Below are 26,744 nucleotides of genomic sequence, written 5' to 3'. Positions count from 1 at the left end.
GAAAGGTCTCAAAGAATAACTTACTTTAAGGCTGCATAATAAAATGTTCCAAACCAAATACTGGAAGTCACTAAGTGTACTGGAATCATAACTTTTCCATACTGTCTAAATGTTCTCTTAAATCGCTGATACAGACTAATAGATCTATCTTGTAGTGGATCCAGATCTTCCTTTTTCTCAGCATGAATTCCTTCGGCTGTGCCACGAGATGATATAACCCTCTCTGATGAAGTTTCTTCTTTTTGTTGTTTATGGTGAGAAACATCTACCGGCTTCCTTTCCTGTGAGACATGCTGTGCAGAAGATACATGTAGCCAATGGTTTTGAGGACCTTGCACCAAAACAATCTTGGGCCAAACTTTACGTAAGCCTTTTATGCTCTGAGAGTGCCCAATGGAACCAGCCCCATGTGAGACCAAACATGTTCTATTTGCCAGTTGAGACATAGTCCGTATTAAATTCCACTGCATTTTGATGAATGGTGGTTGTTGATTTCAGTTCCTACAGAGACTAGACCAAAAACAGAGACACACAAAAATAAGGAAGCTGGATTGTACACCTTATGTGATATAATTTTAAAGTAAACTTAGTAATCAGGTACTAGAAAATAAAAGAAAAGCTAACATTAAGGTTTTCAAGTATTAAGATCTACTTGTGGATGGAAAATGTCATTCTATATAGTTATTTACTCAATAATCCAAATACAATAAAATAAATTATGCCTGGAATCTTCGTAAGGGAAAAAAACTCTGAAGTTATCTGAGGCACTAAATGGATTATATTTCCTATTATTCCATCTACGTCTGTATGTGTGATGAACAAAATGTTCATCTCATTCTAGGGTACGGTGAAAACTACAAACACACACACACACACACACACACACACACACACACTCTCTCTCTCTCTCTCTCTCTCACACTCTCTCTCTCTTCTAAAGATAATAGCAGCATATATTTACCATGTGCCCTTCATCTTTTAAAGGTGATAATAAAGGGAACCCTAAGGTTTTACGCATTTATCCTACATGTCTAGAAGAGTATATTAGAAGACAGGTCCAAAAGAAGAGGGAATATAAATGTATGGCTATCAACAATGTTGGATGGTCAACACAAAGTTCCCCTCCCCACCTTTAAATACTAAAACTTTAATTTTAACCCTTTAAGTGGAAATTTCAAACATTTTTCACTTTCCTGGTAAAACAGGCTTTTGAATATAATTAGCCTTTTCTGATTTATTCAAGGACATTATGAGTATCATAATACTACGCCATAAATAAATATTTATGTCATATGTTTTAACGTTTACAAAGAATTTTTGATGTATCAATCTAATTGAAATGCTTATTAAGTATCTTTTATGAGTAAGGCAGTTAGATGGTGGGGATACAGGCAATAACAAAACAATCCCTGACCTGAAGGAAGTTACTGTTCTACAGAAGCTTACAATCTTGGCACACTGCTCTCACTTGAATTTTGGCTATTATTCTTATTTCAATGATGAGGAAACTAAAGATCAGAGACATTTAGTGATTTCTCCATAGTCACACACCTAGTAAATGTTAAATGATGGGATCTGAACCTAGGTTTCTTTCTTATTCAAGTCTATCACTCTTTCCATTAAATTGTGCCTGATTTTCAGGCTCTTTTCTCTCAAGACCGGGCCATCTTTTCTGCTGTTCTTCTGCATACTTCTGTTATCTTGCCCGTCCACCTCCTCTGTACTTAGCTATTTCTAACATGCTGTAGCTGTAGCTAATTGAGCTTTCTAAAGAATTTTGTATTATAATTTTCAAAGTAGTGTGCCTAATGAATAAAAAGCATCACAATTGAAGGAATTTTTTGGAGTTTAGAAACCTTTAAAAACAACAAAAAACTTAAATCTATTTTAGGTTGTATTCAGGATCAGAGGGCTGAAGCCACTGAAAAAACATATCTCCAGATATTTAAGATGCTGCTATATGTGTATACATACATAAACCTACACTGCACACATACCAAAAAAGTGCACATATAAAAACACCCCTGTCTATTAGGCAAACGATTAATGTTGAACACAAGTTGCTTATTTTTCTCACCCTGCAAGTTTTTACATGGGAAGTTTTTGGAGAAAATCATTTATGAGAAGCAAGAAAAGCCGGAACAGAAAAGACTCACCAAAGAATCTGTCTGAGGTGAGGGTGCCTTGCTTAGACAACTAATACTATCAAATTCCAGAGTTTTAGAATCATAATCAAAGCTCAAAGGAATAGAAATAACAAATTATACCAATGAACATCATAAAAGCTACCTCATATTGCCACAAAGACCATAATGTTCTTATAAGAGAAAAGCCATTTTTCTAAGCATAATCCTGGTTCAGTCAAGCCCTGGGACAGCAAGAAAATCAATTAGTGGATATTTATTGGGGATCTACTATGTACCAGGCAGCTTGTATACGATTACAAAAACTAAATAATCCCTACCCTTGAGAAGCTTACATTCTATTGAGGGAGACAACTAGTAGCCACCAAATACCTCCTCCACCCTCACTTGCATGCTGCTGAACATAAATATAGAAAATCATGCAACCTTACGAATATGATCTATTATAAGTTTACATTATCTCACTGTACCCTCCCTACACAGCACAGAAATCCTTTTACTATTTTCTGATTTTCTATACCACTCATAACTGCTCCAAGCCTCCCCTGTCTCTAAATCTCTTATATCATCCATTCTTCCCACCTTCAGAGCTAAAGAACCTACCTCATCATTTACAGAAAAAATAGAGGCCAAACATTCTAAGCTTTCTCCTCGCCTCATGACTCTTTGATGATACCCATCATCCTGTCCTCCTCTACTCCCTGATGAAGAGGTGGCTCCACTGCCAAGGGAAACCCTTCTTAATCCCATCTCCTCCCAAGCTCTGCAATGGATTTCCCCCATTTTCCTACCTTAAATTTCTTATCTCCTGGATATTTCTCTGTTGTCTACAAACACATCCATGTCTCCGGGATCCTCAAAAAACCTGCACTTGATCCTACATACTGTGTAAGCTACAGTCCTAGATATCTCTTTTCTTCTCAGCTAAACTTTATGAAAGGGTAAGGGAACACAGTACATTGATTGCCTAGCAAAGAATAATGAGAAAGTGATCAGAAAGGAGAGAATTGCATTAAGAAAACAAGGGTATCCAAGAGGAAAGAATAGTCAACAGCATCAGATGCTGCAGAGATAAAGGAAGGGGACCGAGAAAGCACTATTAGATTTGGCAATTAAGAAAAAGAGCAATGGTAACTTTGCAAAATACAAAAGTCAGAAACCAGATTACAAGAAATTGAGGAAAGAAAGTTGAAGTAAATGTGGTCAGCTTTGTTTCACCTGAGAAAAGGAGGAGAGATATAGTTAGCTTCAAGGGACTGTAGGCTCAAGTAACTTTTTTTTTAAAGGATGCCTAATACCTGATATGTCTGTAGGCAAAGAAGTAGAAGACTGAAGATTACAGAAAGAGGAAATGCTTATGGGGGGCAACCTGCCAGAGGAGATGAAAGGAGGTAAGAGAAAAAAGAAGGGGGAGGTGAAACTAAGGGTTTATATCTCCTTTTCCGTGGATCATCTCCTCTTTGACATAAGATTTTATTTCTGCCTATATAAGTTCCTGGCTCCTTCGACTGATATGTCAACAATCTGCAATTTCATCAGTTTTCCATAGAGAACTTATAAACTTTCTATGTTGGAGCACTCTCTTCATGACCTGCGAGGGCTGAAAAATTTAATATCTGATAGCCAACCTAGCAATAAGGTTATTCAAACTTGGCTAGTACTTGGATGACAGACTAGTTTAACTAAATACTATCCTCCAATCCCTTTCCTACCACTTTTAGCTCTCTGTTAATGTGTAATACTAGTCGCCCTTCCCAATCTCAACAAGCCAAATACCGAACTCATCATCCTATATTTAGCTCCTTTCTCATCTTTCTTATCTGTACTAAGGGGACTACTTTACTCAGTTACCCAGGTTCACAATTTCTATCTCCCAACCCCCTGACTTAATTCAATCAACTGCAAAATCCTGTCAATTCTACCTGCATAATATCTCCTATATTGTCTATCTGTCCCCTTCCTTCCATGTTCAGGGTCACTACCCTAAATCAGGCTTGTACTATTTTCCTTTAATATTTATTTCAGGAAAGCCTCCCAACTGTTGTGTTCTCCCACTCTCTCTAGATTGCAGACTCTGTTCTATTCCTTTAGTGCTATCTCTCTGATCTTCCCTGATTTTTCCAATATCACAAACAGCAGGCTCAGCTATCACAGCTGCCAGTTCTTTCAGGCCCCAAAGATGCTTAATTCTAATTTTGTTTCTCTTTTCTCTGCAAGGGAGTCTATAGCACAAAAATGATTAGCAGGGAGTTGATATCCAAGATAAGGTCATGGTTAAGTGAACACCTAGCTGTCCTTAAGGAATTTATCTAGCCCAGATGAACTTTAAATCCTGGGGTCCTAAGAAAATTGGCAGATATGAATGCTGAACTACTGTTAACAATATTGGAAACATCAGGGAAGATAGAAGAGGTACCACAAAACTGGAAAAAGGCAAGTGTCCTAATTTTCAAAAAACAAAACAAAAAAAAAACAGAAGAGAACAGAATCTGCAATCTACATGCTAAGTAGCCGAACTTCAATACCTGGGAAGATTATAGAACGGATATATAATATCTAGTGTGTGTGTGTGTGTGTGTGTGTGTGTGTGCATGTGCATGTGTGTCAATATATAAAATGCAATATAAATGAATATGTAGTTGATGAAAACCTAAACGGGGAAGCAGTGATGTCAAAGAGCCAGCATGAATTTGTCAGTAGGTCATGCTAGACTAACTTAACTTACCTTTACTGACAGAATTACTAAATTAGTAGGTGAAAGGAATGCTGTAGATGTAATTTACCCAGACCTTTTATAAAATATGTCATTCTTCTGGAGAAGATGGAGAAATATAGATTAGATGATAGTGCAGTCAGATGGATTCAGGACTGACTAGACTCAAAAAAGTAACTGCTAATGATTTGTAGTCAGAATAGTTGGGTATCTAGTAGAATGACTTGAATGAAAGCATAAAAACTATGCTCATCAAGTCTATAGATCTGATGAGCACTATGTTGAAAGGCATAGCTAATACAGAGGATAAAAGGATAAAGAACCAAAAGGATCTTGACACCTTAGAACACTGGGTTGAATCTAATATGGGTAAACTCATTGTGGATAAATGTTAAGATTTGCATTTAGGTATAAAAATATCACCTTCAAAAGTATAAAATGAGGGAGACATGGATTGGACAGCAGTTCTCTAAAAAGATCTGGGGCTTTTGGGATTGCCAGCTCAATGAGTCAGCACTATGGTGTTGTAGGCAAAAAAAAATCTAATGTGACCTTGGTCATTATGGAGAAAGACAATTTCCAGGTTGAAGAAGGTAACAGTCATACTGCACTCTGCCCTTGGAAGATTTAATCTGGATTATGTTCAGTTCAAAAGGATGCTGATAAGCTGGAGAGCAGCTAGAGGAGGAGAACCAGAATGATTAAGGGTCTCAAGTCCATAACATATGAAGTTCACTTGAAGGAACTCGACACGTTTAGCCTGGAGAAGATTAGGGTAAGAAAAGATAACTACCTTCAAATATATGAAGGCCTATATATATTGTCATGAAGAGTTAAGGATTAGATCTGTTCTGTTTGAAACCAGAAGCAGGGGCAATGGGAAGTTGTAGAAGATGCCAATTTAGGCCTGATGTCAGGAAAATTTTTCAAATAATTAGAGCTATCCAAAAGTGAAATGGGCTTCCTGTAGAGGTGGTAAGCTCCCCCTCCTTCAGGGTCTTTAAACAAAGAATAGACAGCTATGTAAGTGTACAAATTAAGACTAGATGGCTCCTAAGGTCCCTTATGATTCTCCATTTCTGTGATTTTGTGAATTGGTGGTAAAAAAGCACATGTAGAATATTTCCCTTTAATTTTTTTAGGCTGGAGAAGATCTAAAAACATATTTGTAGGCTGAAGAGAAGAAGCCAGTAGAAAGGAAGAGATTATGACAGAAACCCACAGATTATTAGTAAAACTAGTGTCTAGAGGAGAAAAAGGAACAGAAGGAATGAAAAACAAATATGAAGGAGTTAGGCAGGGAAAGGAGGTGGGCCACTGCAACCTGAGACAGGAGGGAAAGATGACAAAGAATTTCATGGGGGGGGGGGCTGGGGCGGGGAGGCAAGATGGCAGCTGGAAAGCAGAGACTTGCTTAAGCTCTCCCCCAAATAAAAATGGCTCTGAACAAATTCTAGAACCGCGGAACCAATGAAATAGCAGAGGGTTCCGCCCAGGAGAGCCTGGATGGTCGCTGGGAAGGGTCTATCACATGGTGGTGGGAACGGAGTGCGGTCCAGCGTGGGCTACACCAGGACATACCAGACCCAGAGTCAGCCAGTGGGAACAGGCCTTGGGGCCATGAAATCAGTGAGCTATGGCAGGTACTAGACTTCTCAACCCACAAACACCCAAGAGCAGGTTAGAGGGAAACTGTGGGATTAAATTCAGAGCGGTCCAGCCACCAGCCCTGGGGGTGGTGGAGGTGGTGCAGCAGGAAGCTCCTGAGGCTGCTTCCAGAGCTCCAGTGTCAGCTGCTTCCCGAGTCCCAGGCTCACACGGTGGGAAGAATCTAGCAGCAGATCATGGCGGGAGTGCAAGGAGCACTTTGTGGGCACAAAGGCAGATTCTCTTGCTGTGCCCTTCTTGGATCTGTATTGTGGTCCTGGTTGGTGGTTCTTGGGGGAGGAGGAGTGCTGCTGTGACAGAGCCTGGAGTGATGGTGGAGTAGAAGTGGCTCTGAAAACAGCAGTGCTTAGACCCTAAAGCTTGGGACAAAGTACTCTCTACAAGCAGTCATATCCTGACAAAAAGCTCAAGGGTCAAGTAGTTGGCTGGGAACATGAACAGGCAGCGAAAATCAATGCAGATTCAAACGCAGACTCAAACTTAAATTCTAGATTCCTTTTTTGGTGACAAAGATCTAAACATATAGCCAGAAGAAGTCAACATAGTCATAGAGCCTACAACAAAAGCCTCCAGGAAAAATATGAATTTGTTTCAGGCCATGGCAGAGCTCAAAAAGGATTTGGAAAAACAAGTTAAGAGAAGTAGAGGAAAAACTGGGAAGAGAAATGAGTGATGCGAGAAAACCATGAAAAACAAGTCAATGACTTGCTAAAGGAGACCCAAAAAAATATTGAAGAAAATAACACCTTAAAAAACAGACTAACCCAAATGCCAAAAGAGCTCCAAAAAGCCAATGAGAAGAATGCCTTGAAAAGCAGAATTAGCCAAATGGAAAAGGAGGTCCAAAAGACCATGAAGAAAATACCACTTTAAAAATTAGACTGGAGCAAGTGGAAGCTAGTGACTTTTTGAGAAATCAAGATGTTATAAAACAGAACCAAAGGAACGAAAAAAAAAATGGAAGACAACGTGAAATAACTCACTGGAAAAATCACTGACTTGGAGAATAGATCCAGGAGAGGTAATTTAAAAATTATTGAACTACCTGAAATCCATGATCAAAAAAAGAGCCTAGACATCACCTTTCAAGAAATTATCAAGGAGAACTGCCCTGATATTCTCGAGCCAGAGGGTAAAATAGAAATTGAAAGAATCCACCAATCACCTCTTGAAAAAGATCCCAAAAAGAAAACTCCTAGGAATATTGTCACCAAATTCCAGAGTTTCCAGGTCAAGGAGAAAACAATGCAAGCAGCCAGAAAGAAACAATTTGAACATTGTGGAAACACAATCAGAATAATCCAAGATCTGGCAGCTTCTACATTAAGAGATTGAAGGGCTTGGAATACGACATTCCGGAAGTGAAAGGAGCTAGAATTAAAACCAAGAATCACCTACCCAGCAAAACTGAGTATAATGCTCAAAGGCAAAATATAAACTTTCAATAAAATAGAGGACTTTCAAGGTTTCTCAATGAAAAGATCAGAGCTGAATAGAAAATCTGACTTCCAAATACAAGAATCAAGAGAAGCATGAAAAAGGTAAACAAGAAAGAGAATTCATAAGGGACTTTAAAGTTGAACTCTTTTGTTTACATTCTTACATGGAAAGATGATGTATGTAATTCATGAGACCTTTCTCAGTATTGGGGTAGTTGAAGGGAATATACATACATAGAAAAGAGGGCACAGAGTGAGTTGAATATTGAAGGGATGACATCTAAAAAAATGAAATAAATTTAAGGGGTGAGAGAGGATATATTGAGAAGGGAAAAGGGAGAGACTGAATGGGGTAAATTATCTCACATAAAAGTGGCAAGAAAAAGCAGTTCTGTTGGAAGGCAAGAGGGGGCAGGTGAGGGGAAATGAGTGAATCTTACTCTCATTGGATCCAACTTGAGGAGGTAATAACATGCACACTCAATCGGGCATCTTACTCCACAGGAAAGTAAGGGGAAGGGGATAAAAAAAGGGGAGATGATAGAAGGGAGGGCAGATGGGGGAGAAGGTAATCAAAAGCAAACACCTTTGAAGAGGGACAGGGTCAAGTGAGAAAATTGAATAAAGGGGGACATGATAGGATGGAAAGAATATAGTTAGCCTTTCACAACATGAGCATTGTGGAAGTGCTTTACATAATGATACATGTGTGATCTATGTTGAATTGCTTGCCTTCCTAGGAGGGTGGGTAGAAAGGGAAGAGGGGGAGAATTTGTAACTCAAAGTTTTAAAAGCAGATGCTTAAAAAAAGTTGTTTTTTGCATACAGCTGGGAAACAAGATATATAGGGAATGGGGCATAGAAATCTATCCTGCCCTATAAGAATAAGGGGAAAGGGGATGGGGGGGAGTGGGGTGCAAGAAGGGAGGGCTGACTGGGGAACAAGGCAACCAGAATATATGCCATCTTGGAATGGGGGGGGAGGGTAGAAATGGGGAGAAAATTTGTACTTAAAATCTTGTGGAAATCAATGCTAAAAACTAAAATATTAAATAAAAATAATAATAAAAAAGAACTTCATATCTGTGAAAGTAGGAGAATGAGAAATTTCCTAAGAGATTATAGGTCTGTTGAGAAAGAAGGTCAAGTTGAAGAGAAGGTAAGGCCATTCCAATTTCCTCAGATTTTAAAAGCCACTGAAGGAGCAACTGAGATAATCTAAGATTGTGATTTCAAAATCTTCCAGCACACTGGAAAAAAAAAAAGGTGTTCTTCAACTGTCCATTTCAAAACCTTTGCATTAGGTAGCTCACTATATTGAAGGCATGACTGGCCTTGTCAGTACAATAATGGGATTAAAACACAAGAAAGCACTAAGTTACAGAAAAAAACATAAATTCACATCAGTACAATAAAGTAAATTTTATACAAAGCATTAAAATCTGAATGTACTAAGATCTTTTTTCTATAAAAAGTACCTAATTTTTGTTTGATATGATTTTAAGATCTTGACAGGTTGCAGTAACAGCTGTCTCCTTTCTGAGGTCAAGCCCCTTAAGTATAGAAAGACTGTCATCAGTAAGCTGGCCACTTAGTGATGAATTCTTCAGTCATTGTAACTTATGCAACAAAAAAAATAAAAAGTAGTCCTCAGTCCTGTGTAGTGCATTTTCACAGTAAAGTTAGCAATTGAAGAAAAGGGGGCAGAAGGTGCTAAAGAATCACACAGATTTTAGGCTATCTGTAAACATTTACTTGGCAGTTGGTACTCCAAATGTGAAATTCTTGTCCAGTATCCAACAGATGACTAGTATTACTACAAGAGAAACTGAAATCATATCTATCTTGATACTCTTGAAATCAGAAAACCAAAGGAAACTGTGAGCAAACTGGGAGGATGGCAGAGAGGCAAAGAGGTTATTTTATTGTGCATCCCAGGACAATTTATCTTGTATAATTATCTTGATAATCATTTGCAAAAGACCTCTATTATAGGAGGATTGTAGCTTATGCACCAATGCGGGGTGCAAAAGATAAGGTAAAGAATTCCATCAAGAATTCAGTAAAACACTTCAAATTAAATCAACATTTACTTTATTACTTTACTGCATGACTTCAACGCAAAGATGAGCATAGGAGAAAATGGTGAAAAATATTGTTGTTTTAAAACATGGTTCTAGAATAAGAAACAGAAGACAAAGGCTATTAAGAGTAGACAGAAGCCTCATGCCTGTGGGTCACAAATACTTTTTCCAAGAGATTTAATTATATTTTAACAGACTGGAAATAATTGGTCAAATAATTCCAAATTCAATGCTATGGTCAGATCAATGACATATTAGAATAAATATCAAACTTAACATCAAATTAGAAGAATACAAATAAGACGACATGCTGTCCAAATTGAGGCATTGCTAATCTTAAACTGTTGTCAACAAAAAAAAAGAAATAGCTAAAAGAACTGATATTGACAGACTACCAACATTTCCTAAAGAAGTTTAATGCATAAAAATTGATTGCCACAAAAAAGAGACCACAAGAATCTAGAAACTGTATCAGTTTGCAAAACCAGCACTGACAAAAAAAAAAGTAATACTAGTTTAGAATAACTCATAAAAATCTTGAAGAGGATAGTGGAACATTATTAGTATTATCTCCTTATACACCCATCAAGAAGCAGCAGAGGGTTAAAACAAGTTTAGAGAAAGCAGGGCAAAGGTACCCAATCAAGCTAGATCATGACAGGAGCATTCGAGTGAGAAAATGCAAAGGAAAAATGGAAAAGATCTGGAAGGATTTACATAATATCTTGAAGTATTCTTTTGAATTAAAAAATGAACATTTTAATTTCTAAAGACTAAGGAAAAAATTCTGGGAAACTATTGTGTAGTTTTTAAAAGTATATATTAATTTTAAAACACTAGTACCAAACTTGTGCTGTTTATCTGTGTTCCTTTCTGAACTTTTTGGCTTTGTGCATTTCTCATTCAAGAACCATGTTTTCCAACATATTTTTTCACTGTCTTCCCTTTACATTGAAGTCACACGTTATTAAAATATATACTGACTTAATTTGGATTATTTCTTCAGAAGCTTTCTCATAAAGAAAAATAAGTTCATAGGCTACAATAATCTTTAAAGTAGTCTTTTTGCAATGCTTATCCTGAGCACTGTGATGTGAGATAAGCAAGTATCGCAGGAAATGAGTTTTTTTGGTTTCCTTTAATGTATAAATAAAACAATTCTTCTAATTCCTTTATTTACTTCTACAAGCTTGGGAGACAGCCTTCCCATTTACTTGCAATTTCCTTCAGGTTTATTTATTGAGACATCTTAATATCAGTCACTTCTAGTAGCATGATTATGATAGGTTATTAGACCAAGGATCTCATATTTTAAATGATAATAGCTAAAGAAAAACTGTTTCATGCTTAGTACTCTTGCCACTTTGTCACCATACTGCAAGAGCAGAACAGGGATACCCAGGACTGAGAACCTTGGAATAAGGAGAGCCTGAGTTCAAATTCTGCCTCTGATACTACTATGTGCCCAAAGGCTACACATTTAACCTCTAGGGGCCTATTTCTTCATTCCCCAAACAGGGATAACTCCTGCTTTCTCTACTTTGCAGGGTTGTTGTGGAGTTCAAATAGATAAAGTATCTAAAGCACTTTGCAAACTTTAAAGTTATCTATTAGTTCCTATTATTATCAGATAATGATAATATTTGCAAGAAGGTGTGCGATGATACCTTCAAATATCCTTGTCTGGAGGATTCAGAGTAAGACTTTGTGCAGGATTATTCCACCAATTGAAAAAAAAATTCTTGCGTTTTCAATTTCCAAATGGTTTCTAAACTTATTCTTAAATCAATCCAAAGAAATAAAGTTTTCTAATACCTGAAGTAAGAACAATGCTGTTAAAAGCTAGATTATCACTTCAAGAGTTTCTCGAAGTCTTTAAGTTACAGCTACTAGTTACTTAACTGGAAATACTTTCTTCAAGCCTCAACAGCAATCATGTGCTGCTACTCCAATGGCATGTCCTTGGCAAAAAACCTTCAAATAATTCAAGTTTATATAACAGAGGAATTATTGTTAGGGGTCAATTCTCATCTCAGCAGTTGATTGGCATTAGTACCTATTATCAAGGCTATAAACAATAACAAAAAAAGAGCAAGAATTGTTTAAGATCTATTCTGGCCTGTTATAAATATCAATGAATTCGTTAATATAAATATAATATAAATATTATTATAATATTTTATATTTATATTTATATAATATTTATAATATAAATCACTAGTACATGAAGTTAATTTTCAGTATGTTAAACTTGGGCTAACATTACATAAAATTTCCTTACTCATACCATTTTAATAAAGATGTTAGATTTTAAGTTTTTAAACTTTTGATTTTAACTCTACGATAAACTAATATTTACTTAAAAGAACTATTTTGTGCTCTTAGACGATTTAAATAATTATGAATACCTAAAATTTGGTACATAGATTACCTTATTAAAAGATACATTAAAAAAAGAATTGTTTACTGTCTGAGTTTTAATAAAATTGAAAATTCTAATTCAAGAATTGATTATCTTACCCTTATTAATGCACTAAATCAAATTTAATTTGATGTCATGAAAAAAAAAAGCAAGCAAACATTTATAGCATTCTTGAGTTACTGTTTTCCTTTGACCAATGCATTCAATATAGTCCATTTAATTTTTATTACAGGCTACTAATCTACCTCCTTTGTGTACATGTATGTAATATACATTCATGCATACACACTATGGGGTGGGGAAGAAGGTTTATAATAGTAGATTTGAGCCAAATAAGATCTTGATAAACTAAGATTCGGCCCTTATCAAATTCAATTTTTTCAGAAAAGGTAACATGTGCCCCCTTGTGAATTCCTGTGGAATTGCAGCTTTACAAACATTTCTAAGTGGAATCAAGAATAAAGGGATAATGATCATTCTTCAACTTTACTAGCAAATTCCTTTCACACAGAATACTTAGATCTTTACCTCTTTCCAAAGAATCAGACGTGGCACAGTGGAAAGAGTGCTGGATTTGGAGTTAGACAGCCTGCGTTCAAATCCTGGCTCTGTCACTTGCCCAAGGTCAACAGGTAGTAAGTAACTTCACCTCTCTGGGCCTCAGTTTCCTCATCTATAAAATGAGGGGTTGGACTAGATGACTTCTAAGATCCCTTCTGGCTCTAAATATGTGATCATGGGTTAAAATTAGCATCATCATCCATTAAAATTAACTAAGTTCCCATACCATGGGTACTGCACTAGATCAGTGGTTCTCACAGTGCAATCAGCAGATTACTGGTGGTCTACTGCAAAACAAAACAAAGAGCAGAAAAATTAATATTTCTGTCATGTAAATAGATAGGAATGTGATTATTATTTGCCTAGGCAAAAGCCACATAAGATGTTTTGTTTGTAGTGGCATAAGGAGTAGGCAGGATAAGTCTTAGTAAACACCACACCCAAACTTCCACATAGACTATTTATTGCCTTCTATTTAGTGAACTTCAGTGACATACCCAGTCCAAAGGGCAGGGTAGAGTCCTCCCTGAAACTAACAGTATCCCACTCCATACCTTGGATTTATTATGCATACATTTTCATATGTAAATTTTACTCTCCTAACAGAATTCGAACCTCTGCAAGGGCAGCTCAATTTATTAACTACACTTAGCACAATACCAAGTACATAGTAAACAAAGGCTTATGAAGGAATCAGAAAACTGACTGGATCAACTAGGTGTCTTGAGGCCAGAACCAGCACTCATTGGAATTTATAGGGAGATGGGTGTTAAGGACTGCCTAATCATATAGAGCTATCAAAGTGAAACAGACTGTCGTGTATAGTGTGACCTCCCTATCACTGTGTTCAAGTAGAGCACTGACTTATTATTGGCGATGTTGTAGAGAATTCATGTCGGACAAGACAACTGCTGAGGGGCCCTCCAACTTTCAGTTTCAATAATTCTATGATTCAAAAGATTTTTCCCTACCTTATTGTCAAGGTGAAAATAATGCTGTTGATGGCTCTACTTTTCCTAGGCTAGTAATCCTAAAGTTGAGGAAAAAAAAAAGTAGAAGCACCACCCAATTAGAGCCATGAGGAAAATTGAAGGAAAGGCCCAGGAAGGAGCTCACTTCCTAAGGTGGTAAGGAATGGGATGATCCCCTCCCTTGGCATCAGGGGCCCTTCAGTGATCTATCTGTTTTGCATATAGCTTCTATACTCAGCATTCTTCCCTCATCAGAGCCTCAGCTCTATTCCCCAGACCCACTCTTGTTCATGCTGTTTGCTCTACAACTCAGAACATAATCACAGCAATCAGTATTCTTCTTTCAGTCTCTAGATACCTAACATTTCCACTAGGTCTTTGTTCACAATCCACTATTCTGGATCTGATTCACCAATTCCAATTTCTAATTCGACACCTAAAACTAACCACATTACTCCCCCAAATAATTATCCTCTTTATTAACTTAGCTATTTCATAATTTTATCGTAGAAAAGGCACCAGATTGACAATCAAACCTTTGGGGTGAAGCCTATGGACCTCTTAGAATAACGTTTTTAAACACATAAAATAAAAAACATAGGATTATAAGGGAAACCAATTATATTGGAATGATATATCCCCTCTCACTCAAGTTCAAGGACACCTTGGGGGGGGGGTTAATATGGGTGAAGGGAGAGGGAGAGAGAAGGGGAGGTCAGTCTGTGGACCTGAGGTTAAGAAGCCCAGATCTAGTACAAATCACCTTGTTTTACCGTTAGGAACCTGAGGCTTGAGGGACTGTGAATTGCCTAGATTCACAAAGGTAGTAAGTAGTAGGAACCAGGATTTGAACCCAGATTCCTGGACTACAAAATCATCATCCTTTCCATTTTAATACATTACCTCACTGGGTTTTTATGGGAAAAACAAACAACAAAACCCCCAAACCAACAAACTTTTACTTTATAGCACTATACAAGCAGTATTATACTGTGGAAGTCCATCATTATAATTTTTATTGTTGTTATGAAGCTTTGAAGAGTGATAGCTGGCTTTGAAATCAGGAAGACTTGGGTTCAAATTCTACCTCTGACAATACTAGTTATGTCACTTACCCATTCAGTGCCTCAGGCAATTTTAAGACTAAGCAGGGCAAAGGAGGTTGTGGATCTGCTTGGGTGAGAATACTCCTCATCCGGAGCTTCCTACCTTGATAAAAAACACAGACTGGTCCAATAAATGAATGAATTAAAGAATGTAATTGTCCAGTATTGAAGCTCAAAATCTTGGAATTTCATCTTTGACACTCCTTTCCTGGATCTTGTAGCAGTAATTCAGCAAGTCTGACTCTCATAACCACTGATTCTTTTCCGTTTCCACAGCTACCACACCAGTACAGCTACAATAGCTTCTAAAATACTGTTCTTCCATTTGTTTTATACAATGGCATCAGATTAACTATTACATACTTGTTTTTACTTTATCATACCACCTCCTAAATTTCCAAGATATTCTCCATTAATCACTGGATAAAGTTCAAAGCACTGTATCCTGGCATTCAAAACTTCACAATCAGAACCCAACCTAATGCTCTCCATTACGTCCCTATAGCCAAAAGGATCTACTCACCATCCTCACATGTTTATTCACATCCACAATAATGGTTCTTCTCTCTATAGAATTCTTTAGAGCAAAATCATGTTCTTCATGAAATCTTCTCTGATTATCCCAAGACAAACCCTCCTTTTTCTTAACAATTACATTTACTGAATGTACCAACTTATATTTTCACGATGCCTTAGTCTGTCAGCTTTTAAAAGAAAGAGGTATGTCATATACATAACTAGACTGTAGATTCCTGTCTCACAGTTTTCTGAATCACTCATGGTTAAGTGATTCAGAAAACTGTGAGACAGGGATCTATAGTCATGGTTAGTGGGCCATGGGCGTTCAATAAATAACTGTGATCATTTTTGCTGTGTTGTGACTTTCAAAATACAGGTTTTAGGGCCTTTGGAAGATACAAAAGATGACCATTTGGTCTCTGTGCTCTGTAAAAGTCAAACTAGGAGAAGAGGTAACATTATTTGGTTTGCCTCTCTTCACAATCTTCTAAGCTATTATCCATCAGGCAGATACATACAAATAACTAATTATGAGGTGGAGACATTCTTATACAGCTCTCTAATGAAATATTAAATATGCAGAACTCAAGGTCTGACCAATTTAGCTGCCTTGATGCTGCGATTAAAACATTTAAGGGAAAGCAGCCAAGCCTGAAGGTCACAAAATGAGGCTTGGTACAGAGGCTGCTAAATATCCCCAGTGCCCAGAGGCCCTCCTTCCTTACCCTGAGTTTAGCTACCCGGTGACAAAAGTGTCCTCACAGGCAATGCAATTCTACACGCTACAATTTGAAGTTCAAGATAGTACTCTAAAATTTAAATTTCAAGGTCAATCCTGGGAAAAGATCTCATAGAAGAACCTGGGTTTATGAATATGGTATAATTTTTATTTTCAAATACTAAAAAACATGATGGAGGAATTCAAGACCCAAAAACATAATGGATAAATTATCTATCTAAAGCTACACTCCCACATCTCGTTAAACTAAAGGTCACATTACATTCCTGTGAGATATATATCTCCCCAGATATATTATCATACTATTACATGAAAAACCTGCAATATGGATTGCTATCTTTCAATGCCAGTATTTTATAAGAGTTCAACTGTAATCCAATGCCCCCCAAAAAGGTACAGAAAAATGATCGAAAGGCATTCTCTTAAACTAGGATGTGGCAATTACTGAAATCTACAAAGGGATTGTAGTTAATGTTTGCCTAGAAAATATCAGTCTTACAGAAATACTGGCTGCTTCCAGTAACAGAAGCAGGCTGATATTTTCTAGTTTGAAATTATTCTTAATATTAGATATCAATTAAAATTTAAAAGTGGAAAATAAAATTAGCCAGATATGGCTACTAAGCAATTAGATATTCAGATAGAAATATTTAACTGTAAAGCTAACCAGCAAATGTAGCTGGGAAGTAGTTCACTATTACCAAAGAGTTTATCAAATCCAGGCGTGTAAAGTATTCAATTTATAATGTTAGCTCAAAAGCACAGTTCAAAAGGGCACCTTGGTATATCTACTTCAATCAGTGTTTAATAACCTTTTCAGATAGAATAATGTTAGTAAGTACTTAGGAGTACTTAATACGTTTGTTAGATTCTATCTGAAAAATGTGTGTTAGGTGCTAGGGATACAAAGACAAATGAAACAGTGCCTTCCTTAAACAGCTTCGTTCTACTGGAGGGACAGTGGGGAGGGGAGGGGATAGAGCCTGGTGTCTGAAGTCAGCAAGATCTAAGTTAAAATCTAGCACCAAACATTTGCTAGCTGTGTGACCCTGGGCAAAGCTGCCTTAGTTGTTACAACTGTACAATAGGTATAATAACAGCACCAACCTCTCAGGGTTATTGTGAGGGACTGACTGACATTATAATTGTAAGCATTTGGTCTAATGTCTGCAAGTAGTAAGTGCCATGTAAATGAAAGGTTAAGGTTTGCAAAGTTTTCCACATGTTTTGGTATCATTTGATCCTCACAACTCTGTAAGGCAGATGCTATTATTATCTCCATTTTACAGATGAGGAAACTGAGGTAGAGAGAAGTTGCATGACTTGCCCAAGGACATAAATTAGTATCACAACAGTGTGTATGACAACAGTATAAAAATGAAGGTAAGTTCATTATACTGTAGTGTTTACACTGTGTGGGTGAGAAAAAAAACAACAACTAGGCGAGACTCAACGAGATGCCGGTGCATTGGTAACTAAGGTGGAGCCAATGAAGGGAGGTCTGATTATACCTTCCCTCCCAAGTAGGCCCAAAACCCCTGGATGTGGGTGTGAAGCCCCCAGAGTCCTAAGGGGAACTGCTAAGACCAGAGCTAAGGCTAAAGAGTGCATAAAAAGGGAAGACAGAGTCATTTGCTTAGGGTTCTCACTCTTGGCAAGTGCTGATGTGGAGACTCTGGGCAGCTGTAGTTAAGAGCCCCCAGCTTGTAAACCCAGATGTTCCGACTCTGTTAAACTCTGGTAACTATGCATTGAGATTTGAATCAGACAAGGTCTGTCTGTTGCTGTCTGTAATTTGTTTGTATTTGCTCTGAAGTAGAGGGTGATGGCTTTTTTCCCCTGAACTAAGTGAATGATATTTGTATGCTGGATTAGAGTAAGAGTGTTAACCCCTTAACATGCTTTCCTTAGTAAGCAGATCAAAAGAACCTGGGCTTTTGCAGCGTTCTGTGGGCTGGTTGTTGGTGGTTTTACACCCCCACAGCAGCTGCTAGCTGGATTGTTGAAACATGCTGGTACAGCAGTGACATATTTGGTATCAGAGGGCTTGGATTAAAATCTCAGCTGTCACTTATTACCTGTATAACCTTGGCCCAATCCCCATACACCCAAATGCTGCCATAGGTGGGTAGAATTCCACCAAAAGCACTAAATCCTCTGCAATGGTCTCTCTTCTTTCCCTAACCGCTCCAGTCAAGACTCTTCTAAATAGAAATTAACATAGGGCTTTGGCACCAGAACCATGGAGGGCTTACTTTTCCCAATGGTCCCATCCACAATCCTTCCTATCCATCTTTTTATAATTTCCCATTCCTGTTGGGAATGTAACCTGGGTCTTGCCATAGGCCCTGCAGCTGAATTCTTCTACATGTGTTGTTTTCCCGAGTACTATGTGAGCTCTTTCAGGACAATCTCAATTTTCTATTTGTATTCTCAGCATTTAGCAGTGTGTGGCACGTGGAAGTTGCTTAATTTATATTTTTCTATTCCATTTCACACTGAGTTGAAGAAGAGAGAGAGAGCACAGACAACTTGGAGTCAGAGGACCCGCTTTGCCATGTCTTACCTCTGTGGCTCTGGATGATTAATTAAGATCTCCAACTTCAGTTTCTCCATCTGTGGAATGGGAGAAAGGGGCCCTTCCAATTCTAGATGTAGGATTCTGGAACTAAAGGTCTTAGCAAAGTCTTCCCTGACAAGGGTTTATGAAAGAATGCTGCTCCTGAAAGGATTCTGAACATTCTATTAGACTACCCACTCCCTGAGAGCAAACACTACTACAATTTTGTCTCTGTATCCCCAGTGTTTATAAAGTACAGTGCCTGGCACTGAGTGTACACTTGATAGATGTGTGTTGATTAATGTCTGAAGAGATAAAATGGAGGAGAGCATGCATTCTAGGCATGAGAGCCAGTTTTCAGGAACAGCAGATACATTAGTTTGCCCGTAATGCAGAGTACATGAAAGGAAAGAATATACAAAAAGCCTGGAAAAGAAGGTGAAAGATTTTAAAGTCTTTAAATATCAAAACAGATGGTTAGTTTTTCAGAACTTCCTCCCTCCCTTCTTCCCTCAAGAAATGGTACCCTGGGCGATGAGGGATAACTTGGAAATGAAGGTGACAGAAAAGCAAAAGCAATAATTTATATTTAATGCCCAATAGGAAGCTAGTGATATAATAAATGGAGCTCTAGGCCTAGATTCAGGAAGTCCTGAGTTCAAATCCAGCTTCAGACACTATATGTGTGACCCTGGGCAAATCACTTAACCTCTGCCTTAGTTTCCTTACAAGAGTTGTTGTGATTATCAAATGAGATATGTAAAATATTTGGTATAGTACCTGGCACATAGTAGGTACTATATGAATGCTAGTTCTTCTTGTTGCTAAAGCTTGTACTTTATCCTGAGGCAATAGGGAGCCATTGAAGTTTCTATGGCATGGGAATGTCACATTCATTTAGAAAGATTATTTTGGAATTGGGTGGAGGATGACGTAGAAAAGAGAAAAAATTACACATGACTCAAAGTAGTGCAGCTGAAAGAACAGTGGCTCCCGTCAGAGAATATGGGTTCAAATATTATCTCTGATACTTGTCTGACCTTGGCAAGTCACAACCTCCCAGGGCCTCTTTCTGTACAATCAGTAAGATGGAATACATAGATGGTTTCTATAGTCCCTTTTAGTTCTAACTCCAAGACATGATGATTGCCAAATTTGGAAATCTGGGTATTTGGAAGGATGATGGTGACCTCGACAGACATAAGAGTTTGGAAGGAGGCTATGTTTTAAGAGGGAAAGACAATGAATTCTATCCTGGACATGTTGAATTTGGGATGCCATTAAACATTCAATTGTAATTTTAGGATACATTAAGAAAGGAAGTATCCAGGTCTAGGCAGGCAACAGTCCTGGTATTTGACTGGTAAAGCCACACCTGTAATATTGTGTTCAGTTCTGGGTACACTTTAAAATGGGAAACGACCAATGAGAAGTGAAGACCGTTTATGCCATATCATAATGGCAGAAAGAACGGACAAATGCCTTGAGCTGGCATCTTAGCCTTTCTTTGATGCTTTTCTCCTCACCAAAACAATACAAAAAAGCAAACACTTAAAACTTTGTGGTTCTTTGATTTTCCTGCACGCTCATTCTGGGCATTAGACTATGATACTACTCTATGGGACTATACATATTTTTGCATTCTTCCCTTTGCTACCAGGCCATGCATCCACTTTCTGCATATTTTTTTAAAAAATCTAAGTTGGCTCTGAAGAATTCCTTGTACACCCACAACAACTTCTTTGAAAGTAAAATGGAAAATTTCCCATTTTACTTACTTCTCAGTGGAAGTTTCTTTTTTGTATGTGCAGACTTCCTTGAGAGTTGCATCTTTCATGGGTTAACTTCCATGTAATAGCTCACATTTATAGGGTGCTTTAAGGTCTATAAAGTGTTTTACATATAGTATTTTATTTCATCCTAAGAGCAGTTCTGAAAGGTGTGTGCTATTGTGATCTTATTTTACAGATGAGGAAATGAAGCTCAGAGTGGTTAGATTACTTGCCCTTTGCCACCCACTTATTATCTGAGTTAAGATTTTAAAATCGTCCAGACCTGCAGTTGAGCATCTACCCCACTGTTACCCTATAAAGCTTTAGTCCATGGAACTGTACCTGTGCTTTCTCTCGAACCTCTGTTGCATGTCAGACTGTCTTATTCCTTTTCTTTGAATAGAAGTCATTTGTCCCAATGAGGTTCCCATCCTTCAAGGACCATGGCCCTGTCCCCTCCTGGTCAGTGAGAACCAGGTATGAAATGCCAGTTTTCTTTCTCGGTTCTTCTACCTCATAAAACAGGAAACTCTATTTAAAACAAATTATGATAATACTGAACCCATTCTGGTTCGGGCAGGTGGAGAACTTCGGCATCTTATTACTATTATGGTTAGCCTTTGAATTGTTTTCCACATTCCTCATCTATTTCTCCATTTTGTGCACTTATCTACACTGTATGCCAAGGGCAGGTCTAACTCCTCTTTTTGTCTTCACTGCTCTTCACCAAATGTTCTCCCTTTCTGGGTCCAGGTTTCCTCACCTGAATATTACCTACTTAATATACAAAGTGATTACCCCCTTGCCCTCATTTTAATCTATTCTGCTTCTTCTGAAAACATCTACTCTTCCAAGGTCACTCAGTTTTACCCTAAAGGTCATTGGACTCTATTGCTATAGTCTTTAGTCTGACTTCCTTGTTACCTAAGCATTGTGTATTTATGCCATGCATCTGAGTCAATGTGTTTTATTGCTGGTTCCTTTTCTGAATTTTGTCTCTTGTGGATTTCTAGGAGGGTTTGCTGTTAATCATCTTCCACACTGTAGTTGTTTAGTCATTTTCCAGTTGCTTCCAACCTCTTCTTGGTCCTATTTGGGGTTTCTTAGCAAAGATACTAGAATGGTTTGCCATTCCCCTTCTCTAGCTTATTTTACAGATGAAGAAACTGAGGCAAACAGGGTTTTAAAGACTTTCTCAGGGTCACATAGCTTAGTCAGTGTCTGAGGCCACATTGAACTCAGGAGATCAGTCTTCCTGATTCCAGGACCGTACTTTGTCTATTGTGCACCTAGCTGCCTAATACTCTAGTTACTCTTTCTATATTGTATCGTAGATATATATGTGTGAATATATAATCCTATCTATGTACAACAGACATAAGTAGATAGTTTTTCTCTGATTAAAATTGCGAGAATTTAGGCAAAACATTTTTAATAGCCCTCTTTAGGATACTTCATTCTGGCCAGAAACCCATGGTCCAGAAATCCCAATCTGTTCTCATATCTTTTTATCCAGCAGTTTCTTGTGAAATCTTCCTTTTTTTTCTAAAACCCTTACCATAAGAATAATCAAAAAAACAAAAAAACCAAAAAACAAAAAAAACAAACCCCACCAAACCAAACCACTTGTGCCTTGAGGTCTTCAGATTATTGCCTAAGACTCATAGTTTATTTAAGAAAAAATTTCTTAAAATTAGTTTTCCCAAAGAGAATGGCCTTACTTTGGAACTATTATATGGCCTCGTTGGGAGAAGTTAGAGCAAGATGACCATTGTAGGGTATATTGAAGAGAGGAAGACATAGATGTATCAGATGGTCTCTGTAGTCCCTTCCAACTCTGCGATTTGTGAAGTTACCTGTCGAATGGTAGAAAGTAGGCACCAATGTAAACCTAATTTAAAAAAAAAATTTTAGTTATCTTGTACTACTTTCTAGTTTTATAGATGTGGAAACTGAAGCTCATGGAGATTAAGTGACTTGCTGAAAGTCAAGCAATTAGCATACTGGACTAGTGTACATGTCTCCAAATGCCCAGTCTAATGCTCTTTCCACTACACCGAACTATTTCCTCTAATTAATAATAATGATTATAAATGACATAATAGCATATGACTCGAATATTTTCATGGAGCAAAACTCTTTATTTTCTTGCTATCCCTTACCCAGACTCAAAACAGAACAGCTCACAGTTAGCTGGGCTTTAAAGTTTGTAGATCAATATTATCTCACTTGATCCTTATAATGACCCTATGATGTAGATGCTATTACTATCCTCCTTTTATAGATGAGAAACAAGCTCAGAAAGGTTAATTTACATGCCCAGAATCACACAAATACTAAGAGCCTGAAGCAGATTTCAAACTTAGGTCTTCTTACCTCCAAGTCAGCTCCATATCCACTATGTAAAATGTCTCTCAAAGCCATATCTATCCTTGGGAAGAATTTCTTTTGCCTTTTTTGTATTTTTAAATGTCAATTTTTATGTCATACATATAGTTTGCAAGGAAACTCGCTTTCTAAGAAATGTGACACAGAACCACTAAGAACAGCAGTTTCTACTGACATGGTAATTAAAGTTAGAGAGGAGAAATTCACATCTTCAAAGTATTTTTTCTCTCTTACTAGAAAGCAGAGTAAATTCCTCATGCTTTCTCTTTCTATTCAAGCCACTGTCAATACAAAGTAGTGAGCCTCTCTGAATTTGGCTCAAAATGAAGGACTATGTAACTATCATTCCTGCCCATAACTGAATCTTTTCCAGGTCAGTAAACAAACTTGATTAGTACCTACTATGTGTCAGGCACTGTGCTTCACAGGATTCTACCAGAGCTTGTGTTTTATCTGGCACTACCTTTGAGAATCTAGCTAAAGTTCAAACTACTTTTTATTTTTTTTATCATCTGTACGCCCCTTTCCCTCCATTATTATTTACCACATTTTGCCCTAATTCTTTGCACATTGGATCCTGATTTCTAGTTCAGAGTTCTTGAAAACCAAAGTGACCTCCGTACCTGTGAAAAAGCATTGACCAATGAGACCTATATACCTCTTTGATCCCTAAGAATTCCTTGGGAAAATTACAGTATATGCAAGCACGTGTTTTCCCTTAAAGCTAGTTATATTAAATTTTGGTGTAAGAACCAAGAGAAGTCATAGAATTACAAATAAAATCTGTTGGATGGTGAATTCCTCAAAGTCCCTTGAAACTGCAATGAGACTTGCTAACTTAAGGATTTGGTTTAAAAAATATTATTGTAGAAATATATATTATATATATTAGAAATACATACATTATATATTAGAAATGTGTATATAGAAATATACAAATGTACATAAATTATGATAAAATCTCTAGGAAATAAGATTATCTTCACAAATGCCAAAATTCATATTGAAGAATTTAAGTCAATATAGTTCAACCAAAATTTTTAAAAGAAGAAAATGTCTCCCTCTGCATTCTATTTTTAATGTCTTATCCCAAAATCAAAGTTTATGAGGAATCAGTATGTATACGGGATTTAATGTCGAAGTAATTAAACTGAAATATAAGTACATTCACAGAATGGCTGATAACCTTTTCTTATTAATATAGTTCTGGACAATAAACTCCTAACAGGGAGGTAAAAAAAATTTTTTAAAGCTTTCTTTAAGACTAAGAGATCGCATTTGAAGGTAAAATAATTCAAACTGAATCATGTGGCTGCTCATATTTTCACAACCTTTGGCTGAGGGAGACAGTTTTCAATACCTAGATATAAACAACCAACCAACAATTTGCCCTATCTCTATTGCAGGTGGTTTTAAACAATCTCATTTGTAGACCAGCGTGTCAAATTTGGAATAAAGTAGGTTCTCGCTCTCGTGGGAATCTGAGAAATCAACAAAGTTGTGGTTTCCCGTTAAACAAACCGCAGTCAAGCCGGGCCAGCAGGACGCGTGAGGTCCAGCACATACATCCCTTCCCATCTAGCCAAAGCACCACGTGGGGCCGGCCCACATCAGAGAGAGTCCCCACCCCACGGAGGCCGCAGGGCGGTCACAACTCCAGAAAATGGGGGGGGGGGGGCGGTCCTGGCCCGCGTTCTCGGAGGGGGGAGGCGGGGAACTGCCAGTCCTTGGGGAAAAATACAAAGTAACAACAGAAAACTTCTAGCGGCGCCCTCTCAATGTTATGACTGGGGAAGAGGGAGGGGACAGGGGAGACGAGAGAGAAGGCGCAAAGAGCACAAGGAGGAAAAAAGGTAAGGACTCTCCCCGGAGGTAGAGGGAAGTATGAGGACAGAGGAGGAGGAGGAGAAGGGAGGAGGAAGGAGGGAGGGCCCAGGGGCGCTTAGCCACCTTAGCAGGGCAGGTCGTGCCCTTCCCCCACAGGCTCGCGTAGGGCAGTTGGCCACGAGCACTAGGTCCGGCTCCAACCTCTTCTCCCCAGCTTAGACGAACCTCCTCTTCCCACGGCTGGGGTCAGAGACGCCCCCTCGACCTCTTCCCTTTCCCCTTTCCCGCCCCGGGAAGCGCAGAGGCCGAGGTACCTCGGAGAACGTTGGGTCCGGGGCCGCAAGCACTGACAGGGCAGATTTTCCTGTGCTTCTGTCTCAGGGGCAATCACTAATAGAAGATGAATTCCCCTCAGGGTCCCGTGGAAGCCAGTGTGGCCAGGCCTCTCCTCACCCTCCCCAGACCCAGAAGGCCCGGGCGGTCATTCGCTCTCTTCAGCCAGCCTCACCCACCCAAAACGTGCTTGCGATTGCCGGGTGCCCAGTTCCGAGTCTCCAAGGCAATGGCTCTCGCCCAGCACCACGGGAAACGTAGTTCACTTAAGAATAGATACTCATGGAGCTCTTCCCTCCGAGGGCGAATGGGGAGGAAGCGCAAAGCGCATGCGTTATGAAGCTTCCCAGCCTCCCGGAAGTTGCGTAACAGCCGAAGCTTGGCGCATTTACTACTTCCGCAAACAGAATGGCGGAAAGCTTTACTCTGGTAAGTTTTACCACAGAAGGCCCGGTCCTTTTCCACCCTCAGTGTGCCTACTACTCCCTCGCTCTACCCCACTTGAGGACTCTGGCCGTCTCGGAGGTAGAGCATACATCGCTTATTCTGAGCTGCATTAAGCATTGCACTTACACCAGGCATTCGTTACGCACCTTGCCTACTACTGGGCCCCGCGTTGATTGTTGTGTGCCGGGAAGGAAGTCGGTGGTCCTCGTGGGGGTCGGACGTGACGTTGCCTCGGCGCGCGCGGCGGTTGAGCCGGCTACTGCAAAGGTGGCCCGAGGCAGGGCGCGCGCCAGACCTCGCAGCCATTCGGGTGGGTACAGCTGGACTGCGGGAACGACCAGAGTCTGGCTGGAGAGGTGCGGGTCCGTGCTCCGAGGGCGGGGCTCGCGTTCGGTCCCGGGCCACGCGCGTGGTGCCACGCGAGATGCGGCTGGGGGGTGGGGAGAGCCAATGAGAAGTTTCTAGCTTGGTTTGAGGAACGCGGGTGGAGCGGGAATGCCCGCGAGAGCCCGATAAGAAGTGACGGAGGAGCGGAGGCTGCGGCATTTAGGCCTTCTTCTAAGTACTGCGCTGAGTAGGGGGCGGGCTGGGGCCGCCTCCCATTCTCTTCCGTGACTGATCCTCCTTTGGACTAGCGGCAGGGGCGGTGGGCCGGGGGTCAGCCTACTGACAGCTTCGAGCACGCGGTCTGTGGGCCCTTGCAGACTCTAGCCGCACCCCCCCACCGCCCCCGCCCTGGGGCTCTCACCCCGGGCCACCCGGCCCCGGGTTCGGCTGCGCTTTGGGCGCTGGGCTTAAAGCTTTAAAGGGCTAGTGCCTGAGGCGTAACGTCATGGCTCCATTAAGGCTTTGTTTGTCCAGCCCGAGTCGCCCGGGACTTTTTTTTTGTGGCTTGAGTTTATCCTCCCCCAACTCACCAGGAGTGATGGCAAGTTCTTGATAGTTAATTCCACTACAGTAGCAGTGGGAGAACTTTTATTGAAGCGTTAATTCATGTCTCCTAATCGAGCTCTGGCTCCCCCTTCCAGTAGTCATTCATTCTTGAAACATT

The 26,744-nt window shown here is 39.2% G+C and overlaps 1 protein-coding gene across 6 annotated transcripts in view; it reads right to left on the bottom strand.

Annotated features, from left to right (window-relative positions):
* Positions 1–25,954, bottom strand: part of FAM210A (family with sequence similarity 210 member A) — a 35,470-nt gene extending 9,516 nt beyond the window's left edge. Inside the window, exons 1-4 of one of the 6 annotated variants that reach the window (XM_036752885.1) lie at positions 15,118–15,487; positions 14,003–14,061; positions 12,999–13,318; positions 25–510 (exon numbers count right to left, since the gene is read on the bottom strand). In XM_036752885.1, coding sequence (XP_036608780.1) covers positions 25–470 — 446 coding nt within the window. In that variant the 5' untranslated portion in view covers positions 471–510; positions 12,999–13,318; positions 14,003–14,061; positions 15,118–15,487. Of the gene's footprint in view, positions 1–24; positions 511–11,950; positions 12,023–12,998; positions 13,319–14,002; positions 14,062–15,117; positions 15,488–25,227; positions 25,580–25,839 lie in introns of those variants that run through there. The other 5 variants (XM_036752891.1, XM_036752863.1, XM_036752879.1 and 2 more) reach the window with 5 other exon arrangements.
* Positions 25,955–26,744: the final 790 nt, after the last annotated feature.

This window comes from Trichosurus vulpecula, chromosome 1 (genome assembly GCF_011100635.1).
Source record: "Trichosurus vulpecula isolate mTriVul1 chromosome 1, mTriVul1.pri, whole genome shotgun sequence".
Classification (NCBI taxonomy): Eukaryota; Metazoa; Chordata; class Mammalia; order Diprotodontia; family Phalangeridae; genus Trichosurus; species Trichosurus vulpecula.
Note: the sequence above shows the minus strand (reverse complement) of the source record. Positions and strands in the feature narration are given on the sequence as shown.